We start from the raw sequence: 10,495 nt of genomic DNA, 5'->3' as shown, positions 1-10,495 counted from the left end.
TATTTACAGTGCACAGTTATAAGAGTGTGTGATCAGAAATAAAATCCTATTATGGTTAATCTACCCAGTTTATATTGGCCTGATATTGTAAATATAGTAGGTAATTGCTCAAATATTTTTTGTCTATAATTGCACTTATCTAGTTCAGATTAACACTCAGCAACACTTGTATGTAATGTAGCACACATTCCATCATTTTAAGCAGAAGTGTTGAAGGTAATTAAAATGCTTAGTGTGCCGGGACAGTTATTTGTTTATCTGTGAGATAAGGAACATCTGATGACCAGTCGCAATGTTAAGGTCACACAGGTACACTTGTACTTGAGGCAATCTATTCCTTATTCAATTTATGGTCAGTGTGTATATGACTAGATTTAAACTTTTAACTGTTCTGTTAGGACCTGCAACACTTGGCCAAGTATTGCATGTGTAAGGGTGGGGCATCAGATCTCCTAGATGGGACGGGTCTGGAAGATTTGCAGAATACAAGGCCCAGTGTCCTGGTTTTGAATAAATATCCCACACAATATCACCATCGGAGATCTGCATTCAGAGGTGTTTTGGTGACAATTAGTGCCAAGTCTGATGTCCCATAATTAGTGCAAGTCTGCAATCTAATTTGGGGTCAGTTACTTTCATCCACCAGAGAACACACTGTCTCACCATTTTAACCAGGGGTCTTAACTGGGATGACTAAATATTTTGTTCAAAGCTTCATGGTACCATTGGTACTACAGACCTATATTCAGATTAGGGCGCACATGGCTCATGCCTTCTCAAAACTATTTCACATATATATATTTTCAGTTATACTTCAATGAAATAACAGTAAGATTACTGTCAAAATAAGGTTCTTTACCAGTAATTGCTGGTGTTCAGAAGCTTACTGTGGGCTTTGACCCCATCTAGCATTGTCCTTGACCTACTGAAGACTGGCAGAACCCAGACCCCTTGCCATCTATAAGAACCCCCTTTCACCCAAAATCCTACATACTATGGATTTCCAATACACAGATAAACAAAAAAGTACACATAAAATATGTTATTTAATTCTCTAGATTAGTCAGGCCTATAGAGTCTTTATTCTGTTGTTGGAAAGTTAAGTAGGAATTCAAAGCTTCTTGGATTTCTTCTTCTGAGAGGATTTTATAGTGTTGAATTCCAATCAATAACTCCTGACGAGCATTCCCTGCGAAGTTATTGGAGAGAAAGGCTGGGAGCCCTCTGTATCCATCACCCATAGTGTACAGTGGAGGTCTCAATATACCCAGTGTCTAAAAAATAACACAGCTGAAATTAGAGTGAATTGGAAAGAATCAATCTAGTATCTACATATTCTTTGGATGACACCAGCACACCCTCCCTGATCCCAAAGTAAATACAAATGACTTCTATTTTTTTCCCCACAAAACATGCATTTACATTGTTAGTATTTCATATATATGTAAAGTTTGAGATGAAAATTAGACCAACAAAATTATATACAAGTTTGTATCTACTTGTCAAAACCTTGAAGTTGTGCTTCTTTTGCATATCGGTATATACTGAAAATATTTCCTTACTTCTGCTCCATAATCAGGGGCCTTTAGATTCTCTAATTCAATTTCCTGAAATTGTGGCAAGGTGACCTCCTTCCCATAAAAATGTAGCACAAGATTTTTGCCCTTGTTCACAAAGGAAATAACATGGTCACTATCTGTCAGTTTAAACTTCTCAGTGTCCAGACCAATTTCTTCTTCTAGTTCACGGTTTGCTGCCTGGAGTGGGTGTTCACCTGGATCAACTAGACCACCTGGAAATCCTAGCAAGCCATCAAACCTCATCTGCATCTGAAAGATATGATTAATGAGTTATTAAAATCTCTACTAGCTTATATTTGTAATTGTTTGTGTATCAGTTATGCTAGAGGATGCATGGGAAAATTTTAAGTGCAACTAAGAAGTAAAAATATATTGTCCCATCAGTGCTTATAAACCTTTGAATGCCCTGTCAATCCACATGATATCTTTTAATGGATGTTTTTTGGATCTTAAGTAAGGCACAAATACCAACCCCCCCCCCCCCCCCCCCCCCCCTTCTTAGCTCTTTGGGCATGATGGAATTATGTGTTACAAGCATACCAACACTGCAGCCCTAGGGCAGTATAAATCCCATAGAAGCACGTCGTTCCTGGCAAAAAGCATGGAGTGTGACGCATGTCGAAAAGAAGAATATTTGTCAGACAACGCAGCCTCGTACGTTACAATGTCGAAATCCTCTTTCTTGTCCCCAGCTCGGCCATATGCTTCGTAGGCCTGCAACTTTCCCCATCCGATATCAGTCATTTGGAACTTTGATCTGGCTACGGAATAAAATGATTGACAGCTCAAAATATCCCCTTCTGTAAGAAGAACTTGTTTAAATTAACTATGTTAAACTCAAATTTAATTAATGGATTTACGCTTACAATTGCCAGAGATGAAAAATGTTATGATTTCAGATTTATTCGTTGCTAGTTTTAATCGGAAGCACTATAGCGTAACATAATACTGGAACCCTTTACATATCGCCGGGTATATTCCGGAAATACAGTGCCCGACCACAGGACACACCACCTTTTCACAGACCAGTGTAGACTCCCGTGTATTTTAGACCTTTTCTCATGAATTGTTTTTCAATGACATATTTGTGATATAATTTATGCCATAAATTCGAAAAATTACCTAAAACAAACATCTTTAGTCTTTAAAATCTTAGTTGGTTCGATATGTTTGAGGTAATTTTTTCGGCAATTTTTTATGATTGGACAATATCACAAAAATGATACTAGAATACAATTTATGCAAAAATGTCAAACAGGCCTGGGATTTTTTAATACAAGACTTGTTCACGCTCCATAATTCTGAGAGTCGAAAGACTTTCCGGCCAAAAAAAAAAAGATCTGATTTTGATCAGATTGGCTCACAGCAAAAAAGTGACGTTGCGTTAGTATATGTAGGCCCTTGGTGAAAATGGGTTGATTATTGATATCATTCCTTTATTAACTGAAACAAAAAACAGACTCAGTGCTAACAGTTTCCTCTTTTACAAGAACAACAAAGCCCCGTTTTTTTGTTGTTGTTTTTTTTTTCAAAATACACGTTATAAAAATTCCGTTTCATTAAATAAATGCCTTACATAAGCAGAGCAAACAATTTTTAAACTAACATTATTTTCATAACTATCTCACCCTTTCAACATGAAACCATGGATCCGCTCGCCGCAGACACCGCAGAATTTAGAAGATAATCTAAAGTTCTCAGTAAGCAGGTCACCAGGAATAGGAGAGTTATCATCTTTAACATGGACCAAGTTCAAAAGTGCGGGAATTTGCGGACATTACTGATCTTGTTTTGTACTTTTATGCCAGGTAAGCTATATATCTCGTACATTGATTATTAAAATTTGGGAAAAAAATGCCACTATCGATGCGTATAATGTGCATCAAGAGAAATTAAACAAAAAATATAAATTGTATCTAAGGCAAAAAATCTATACAATGTATATAAAAAAAATACATATTCATGTGTAAAATTTGTATTCATGTGTATTTTGGTATACATTTTATGATATAAAATTTCGTTTCATACCAGGGTATATTTTGCTATGATTATTTGTCAATTAAGTATAACAAACAATGACTTGCTTTACTCAGCAACACGTGTATTTGATGTATAGAGCTTGTTCTTGTCAACATCCTTAAGATAAGGAGAATACTCCACTGTAGCCAGTTGATATTCCAATGGAGTTATGTTTGTCAATGAGACAGAATACCCCCTGGTACATAAATGACCGATCACTGTTCTGGAGTCACTTGGTACATTTTTGTTACTGTCTGTATTCAGAAAAAAAATGTTTCCTCTAAGTTCGGTATCTTTGACTCTCTCTTATTCCAAAGGTCACTGTCATTCTAACATTAGGGTTTATGATGGTCTCTCATTTCAAGGGTAGCCTATACTTATGACGACACCTCCATTCATTATTCAGTGTCTGTTACTAGATGTTGAGGTTCTCACTGACTCGCGAGGTGGGGGAGATACATGTATCGGTGTTGTAGAGTATCTCGGATCATTACATAATTATGTAGGGCAGGTCCAGAAGATTCAAGGGAATGGTGTCCTAAAGAACCCAGCAACATTTGGTTCACTTTAGATGGCGGAGTTGGCTGTTGATCAAGCAAACGCACCAGTCACCCCCTGGGAGAGATCTTGAAGTTATTTCGAATTCGGGGGATAGATCGAGTTGGCCACCCTCCTGATCTTAAATGGCTACATCTTCGCTTCTGCTACCATCAGACGACTGCAAAGCCTCTTCTGCTACCAGCAGTCGTCTGCAAATCCTCTATTGCTACTATCTGTCGTATGCGAATTAACTGCTACTACAAGTCGTCTGCGCATCTGAACACTATCTTAATATTCTGTGGTCGTCCAAAGATAGATTGTAGTCTGGTGACAACAGTGTGATGTCCGTATGCAATGACACTTTGGCTATAGATCCTGTCAGCGACATCCAGACAGACTGACAGTGTTATTTCAATGTTTTATTAACCATTCAATTGTGTCCACATAAATTATTTGAGAAAAAGAAAGAATCTTTAATGCAGTAATACATATTTACATTCTACACATATTGTATAGATAGGAATTAATACTTTCTTTACCCCATTCCCCAACACGATTTCTTGATCAAAAAGCATACACTTTATTTACCAAAACCACGCATCACCTTCGTTTTTTCCCTTTATAAGTTTCATGCGGTCTATGGAGCCAGTCCAATTGTCCACCGGGAAGAGAAACCATTGTCCATCTCTTTGAATGGAAATGGAAGGACGTGGCTACAGAATGTGAACGAATTCTGGCTCCAGCGGGCTTCTGTGGGGTACAGGTAAAGAATTTACAATTTCATTATACATGTATATACATATATAGATCATTTCTTTCAATTTCTAAGTTCTTTTTAAAGTCCCAAATAAATAATGACAAAAAATGTGCATGTAAATAATGGGATCCTCTTTCCTTGAGTATGAAATTATTAAAGCAAGGACGTCACTTATTCAGTATTCCAACGATAAGAACATCTTACCTTAACTAACAGATGTAGTTATCTATAGGTATATTTGAAAATATTTTAGATATCTCCTCCCCATGAGAATAGAATCATCAAACTTCCTTCCCGCCCATGGTTTGAGCGTTACCAGCCCGTATCCTACAAACTGGTGACAAGGAGCGGCAACGAACAGGAGTTCAGAGATATGGTAGAGCGGTGCAATAAAGCTGGCATCAGGTCAGATTATAGTCATTTAAAATTATTCATGAATTATGGCATGCAGAATTGTGAATGACAGGTTTAAAAATAAGAGGCGAGGGACCGCCCAAAAGAAATCTAACAAATAAAATTAAAACAAAAACAAGAATCAAACAAAACAAACAAAAACACGAACAAACAAACTAAAATCACCGAAAAAACTTTTTGATTTCTGTTATCATCATCGTCTTTTGACCAGATTTATTGTTTTTTATTCTACAAACGTCCATCACGGCATGGGCAAGATTTTCAGGGAATGCCAAAATTTAAAGTTTTTGAAAGAATACTCCTCAGTTTCAAATTATAGGGAGACCTCGGTTTTAAAGCTTCTGTCCCCTGTTTCCAAGCTTAAGATTTTGATAAACCAAACGTGGCTAAAATTTGTTAAGCTCTTTTTTTTATTTTTATATATTTACATATCCAGTGTCTTTGTCCGAGATAAAATTACAAATTGTAAATGTACTCTATTTCCCCATCAATGTATTGGCGCGGTTCCAAAAAAAAAAAAACACGTGCAGGGTGGGACAAACAGCTAGACAGAAGCAGGGCTTGGAGCACGTGGATTGGCGGAATCAAAACATGTAAATATGAGGAATAACTGTCAGATTTTTCGATTTCATGACGATGATCAATCGATTGGCTTGCGTGATAATTTAATGCATAAACGCCTTCGGCGTTTATGCAAATTATCACGCAAGCCAATCGATTGATCAAATCATGAAATCGAAAAATAAGACAGTCATTCCTTAAGAAAGTATTTGAATTAAGACAGACAAAATGATAAACAAAACAAAAGATCAATTATTTATCTAAATAAAAAATGAGATTTTACTCTAAAAATGATTAATATGAAATGTAGTATATCGATTTCAGGATATACGCAGACGTGACCCTGAATCACATGGCGAAGGCGGGTTCCAGTGGACTCGGTACAGCCGGATCTTATTATAGCGACCCCCTGTATCCCGAAGTTCAGTTCTCCGAATCAGACTTTAACAGCGCACAAAACTGTTCATCCAAGGATCTTACAGTACACAACTATACAAACAAAGCAGAAGTTCGAAATTGCAGACTACAAGCACTGAACGATTTGAAAGTATTCTCTAAGCACGTTCAAGAAACTCATGTAAAGTTTTTAAATAAGCTTATAGACATTGGAGTGGCAGGTTTTAGAATCGATGCTGCTAAGCACATGTGGCCCTCTGAACTTGAGCGATTGTACGTAAAACTACATCATCTAAATATAAAATATTTTCCTTTTGACACGCGCCCTTTTATTCTTCACGAGGATTTGGTAATAGACACCGTAGGATTATCTAGTGATATTCCAGAATATTCTAGACTAGCCAAGGTCACTAACTACGACTATGGATACTTCCTTGCAAGGGTATTTCTGTTAGTATTAAATCTAACCTGCATTTTCTCGGATTCATGCATGTTTTCTTAAAAATCAAATCGTTTGGACTAGTAGAAAACACCCTCGGAATATTAGTTCGACTTCCGAATCAGATTAAAGCAATATGAGCTGCATTTTTGAAAATTCTATTTTTCTGTTAAAATGTGCTATCATGATAAATTTGTATGTAAATTAAACCTTTATGATCAATTAGATTGAAATAAGGCAGAAGAAAGACTTCTATATACAATCCAATATACAGTTTTATATAAGAAATCGTCTTTGTACAGGACGACAATAATTTAATTTTGATCCAATCGAAGCTTATAAATACATGTAGTTCTTCGATTGCAAATATAAACGACTGAAGTTTATTTTTTCTGTCATTGAAAAAGTAATTAACAATTTTTCAAAATCAAAGTTGCAGCTCATATTGCTTTAACAAATACTTATACAAACGAAAGGCACATTTCATTTAATTTTGACCCATAAGTTTTAATAAATAAACCAAACATCACAACTGCTTTTCATTTCAGAAGTCACAAAGAAAATCTAAGAGTGCTAACAGATTTAGAGTTAAGACCCGGATGGCCAGTATCTGACGATGCCTTGGTTTTCATTGATGACAGTGCGAGTCAGCGTGGCTACGGAAAAGGTCTATATCTTCACATTCATGTATTTACAAAGAATTTTCTCTTAAAGAAAGATTTTCTTATTGTCTAGTTGGTAGAGGCAATGCCTTAATGTCCCATTTCTTCACCTGTCTTCACTAATCTGTACTTACAGCGAAACTTGTCTCATCTGTATGTTGTTTTATCCGAAAGTCTTGTCTAAAACGGTGTAAACTTTAAGTCACCTGCAGTAAATTCAACAGTTTTAATTGTTGCTTAATCTGGGTTTATGCTGTATATGCCGACCAATTTCTATTGAACAAGTGGTGTCTTGATAAGACAAGTTTTACTCTCTCAATAGTTTGAGCAATGAGCATCTTTATACCTTAGTATGATCGGTAATTCTACAGATTAACAACTTCTTTTACAGAGAAAGTATTATCCAATTTTGACAATGCCCGTTTGTATAAGATGGCAAATGTTTTCATGCTTGCGCATCCGTATGGGATGGCAAGAGTAATGAGTAGTTACTATTGGCCAAAGACAGTGGTGGACGGAAGGGACGTTTACTCCTGGATGGGTCCACCAGCTGATTCAAACATGACCACCTTGGGCGCCTTCTACGAGAACAGCATAGATTGTCAAAATGGATGGGCAAGTAGAAAGTCTTAATCAAATAAACGTTTTAAATAGTATCATTACAGGTTTATGGCTTTAACAGACTTAGCCAATTTCTCTTTTACAGACATTCCCGTTACTAGTATAAGTACAGGTAGTTAGCACCATAAAGTGTTGTATGGTTAGAAGAATTAACTTACATGTAGTTATTGTTTTCTAGATTTGCGAACATCGTTGGAGACCAATAATGAACATGGTAGGTTTCCGAAATACCGTAGGTCGTGCCAGAATGGCGAACTGGTGGAGTAACAATCAAAGACAGTTTGCTTTTGCCAGACAAGGCAGAGGATTCGTCGCCGTAAACGCGGGAAATTCCGAGCTATCCGAAAGGCTGCTCACTGGTTTACCAAGTGGGACATATTGTGACATCATATCCGGTGGCGTTGTGAATGATAAATGTACTGGAAAGATGGTAAAAGTAAATAACCTTGGACAAGCAAGTTTCATCATACATTCTCGAGAACAGGAACCAATGATTGCGTTACATATTGGTAAGAATCAATTACAATAATTAAGTTTTTTGGTTTAAAAATAAAGTTTAAAGTCACATATGGCGTATTTTTTTTATAAGTTCAAAACTAAATAAAATTAAAGAGATCTTTCTATTTGTTTTGTTACTTTAAATAAAGATATGACTTTCCTGTAAATTACACAATTTAAATCAATTGCGTTTAGTATAAAATATATTTATTCATCTAAATGGATTGAATAGCAGGCATAACTGCCTATGATCGTTCTCTCCAGATTAGAATCAATCGCATTTCATAGATAACCAAGATTTAAAACAATAGCCGATTTATTTCCAACTCGGCATTTAAATATCAGACACATGTAGTTTAAAGTCAATTTAACTATAAAAACGTGGGGATGAAGTTCAAAATCGATGAAAAATTGAATTTGAACGTGGATAGCAAATACATGTATCATCTTAATCTACACTTAATCTCGTAAATTTTTTTTATGGATCAGGTACGCTATATGTAGTCTTTATTACTATTAGGTCTAATCAATCTGTTTAGAGATACTGTTCGAAGAAAATATATCCTTGCGATATGATTAGATCAACACTTCAAAGTTTCGGACTCGGAATAATATTTTTAGCACACCTCAACGAAGTTCGGGGAGCTTATGTGATACTCTCGGTGTCGGCGTCAAGGTTAAGGTTTTTGGTGTAGCTTTCTTTTTAAGTACTTCTATGCCCTATATTGATCAGACATGCATGGAAGATGCTTCGAGTGTGTTTCCTTGTACGAGTTAAGGTTTCAGATGCTGCAATTTCAGCAAAGGAATGACCATGTTGCAGGTTAGTGTCTTTGGAGCAGGTGAATTTGGTGCAGTTTTTGGTATAGGTCTCAAGTGAATAAAGGCTCTGTGTTGACGAAACTTGCATGGATGATAATCTAAGGATGTAAACAATCTGGCTCGCTTCGGATGCTGAATCTGACCTACATTTTCTAGATGAGTAAACGGGTTAATGTTTTTGGTGCAGGTCTCATTTCCAAGTAACTATGAGCCCTATAGTGACCAAATTTGCATGGATGATACGTCTAAGGGTTAGATGTTGGTTAATTGTGTGACTTTGCCTTACTTAAAGACAACATTCATTGAGGTGAGCTCTGTAATCTCTGATTACCTATGTATTTTGCTTTATAGATGCAAGGTTAGGAAGCCCAAGAGAACAAACCTCAAGCGAGACTGGTTCATTCTCGGGAATCCTCGGGAAGAGACGTTAATTTCATCGGCGCACTGATGTGTTAAATGGAACTGAATACTCCTCCTGGTGTTTGCTGTATTTATTTTTAAATGTTTACATATATCATTGAAACAAACACATCCTACAGGGTGTAAGGACGAATAGTAATTGAAGGTGGGACAATATTTGTCTTACCTCAATTGTAGAATACTACGTTTCTTTTGTGGATAATTGTGTTGTTCATAAAATAAAAATCCTAAAAATACCCATTACTATTCCTTGTTTCAAACAAAACCGCTTGGCAACTTTGTTTCTGTACACGCTGCCGGTTACTTTTGAGGTAATATCCAAATAAAAGATCACATTCTTTGTTTTGGAAAACATACAAGAAAAAGAAATCGACATACCTCCGAAGCGAATGCAGAAAAGTCCCTCCAACGCATGTCCGGAAGTCCCGTTAACTAAATAAGCTTTTCGTGTCATTTGAGTATGAAGAAGAGCGACTGGTGGCCGTGCTTTTGAATGGCTTGAGAAATTCCAATGCTATGGAATAAAATCAAGAAGGTAACTCGAATACAAACCTGGAGAGGATGACTTCATGAGCTGTGACAGGCAACGATTCTAGAGGAATAAAGGCAATCTTGAATACAAAGCCTTAGTCCACCAGTTTAGAGGTTGAATAAGGGGGTATCTCCCTTTCTGGGGGGAACGAATATAAGGACTTGGAATATTTTACCCTTTCTCGAGACAAAAGAATACTAGCAGCAACCTGCGCACATGAATGCAACCAGTAAA

The 10,495-nt window shown here is 36.5% G+C and overlaps 2 protein-coding genes across 2 annotated transcripts; one reads left to right on the top strand and one right to left on the bottom strand.

Moving 5' to 3' along the window:
• Positions 1 to 663: 663 nt before the first annotated feature.
• Positions 664 to 2,501, bottom strand: LOC134253667 (U8 snoRNA-decapping enzyme-like). Its single transcript, XM_062736244.1, has 3 exons — positions 2,121 to 2,501; positions 1,563 to 1,829; positions 664 to 1,274 (listed from the first exon to the last, which is right to left on the bottom strand). The coding sequence occupies exons 1-3, from the start codon at positions 2,322 to 2,324 to the stop codon at positions 1,047 to 1,049; spliced, it is 699 nt and encodes a 232-aa protein (XP_062592228.1). The 5' UTR covers positions 2,325 to 2,501; the 3' UTR covers positions 664 to 1,046.
• A 754-nt stretch (positions 2,502 to 3,255) lies between these two features.
• Positions 3,256 to 9,897, top strand: LOC134253629 (alpha-amylase-like). Its single transcript, XM_062736196.1, has 8 exons — positions 3,256 to 3,388; positions 4,766 to 4,902; positions 5,150 to 5,301; positions 6,196 to 6,717; positions 7,255 to 7,373; positions 7,760 to 7,983; positions 8,168 to 8,498; positions 9,661 to 9,897. Exons 1-8 carry the CDS (start codon positions 3,322 to 3,324, stop codon positions 9,738 to 9,740), a joined length of 1,632 nt encoding a protein of 543 aa, XP_062592180.1. The 5' UTR covers positions 3,256 to 3,321; the 3' UTR covers positions 9,741 to 9,897.
• The last annotated feature ends 598 nt before the right edge of the window (positions 9,898 to 10,495 follow it).

This window comes from Saccostrea cucullata, unplaced genomic scaffold (genome assembly GCF_032062105.1).
Source record: "Saccostrea cucullata isolate Sc308-1 unplaced genomic scaffold, CSIRO_AGI_Scuc_v1 ctg418, whole genome shotgun sequence".
NCBI classification, from domain to species: domain Eukaryota; kingdom Metazoa; phylum Mollusca; class Bivalvia; order Ostreida; family Ostreidae; genus Saccostrea; species Saccostrea cuccullata.
The sequence above is the reverse complement of the archived record's forward strand: the minus strand, read 5'-3'. Positions and strand labels throughout refer to the sequence as shown.

Excerpts from the sequence above, each read along its gene's own strand:
- LOC134253667 (XM_062736244.1), bottom strand. The coding sequence starts at position 2,324 with ATGACTGATATCGGATGGGGAAAGTTGCAGGCCTACGAAGCATATGGC. Across the intron at positions 1,830-2,120 it reads GCCCTAGGGCTGCAGTGTTG|ATGCAGATGAGGTTTGATGG; the intron begins GTATGCTTGTAA and ends CATATCTTTCAG. Across the intron at positions 1,275-1,562 it reads CCCCTGATTATGGAGCAGAA|ACACTGGGTATATTGAGACC; the intron begins GTAAGGAAATAT and ends GTTATTTTTTAG.
- LOC134253629 (XM_062736196.1), top strand. The coding sequence starts at position 3,322 with ATGGACCAAGTTCAAAAGTGCGGGAATTTGCGGACATTACTGATCTTG. Across the intron at positions 4,903-5,149 it reads CGGGCTTCTGTGGGGTACAG|ATATCTCCTCCCCATGAGAA; the intron begins GTAAAGAATTTA and ends AAAATATTTTAG. Across the intron at positions 6,718-7,254 it reads TTCCTTGCAAGGGTATTTCT|AAGTCACAAAGAAAATCTAA; the intron begins GTTAGTATTAAA and ends TTTTCATTTCAG.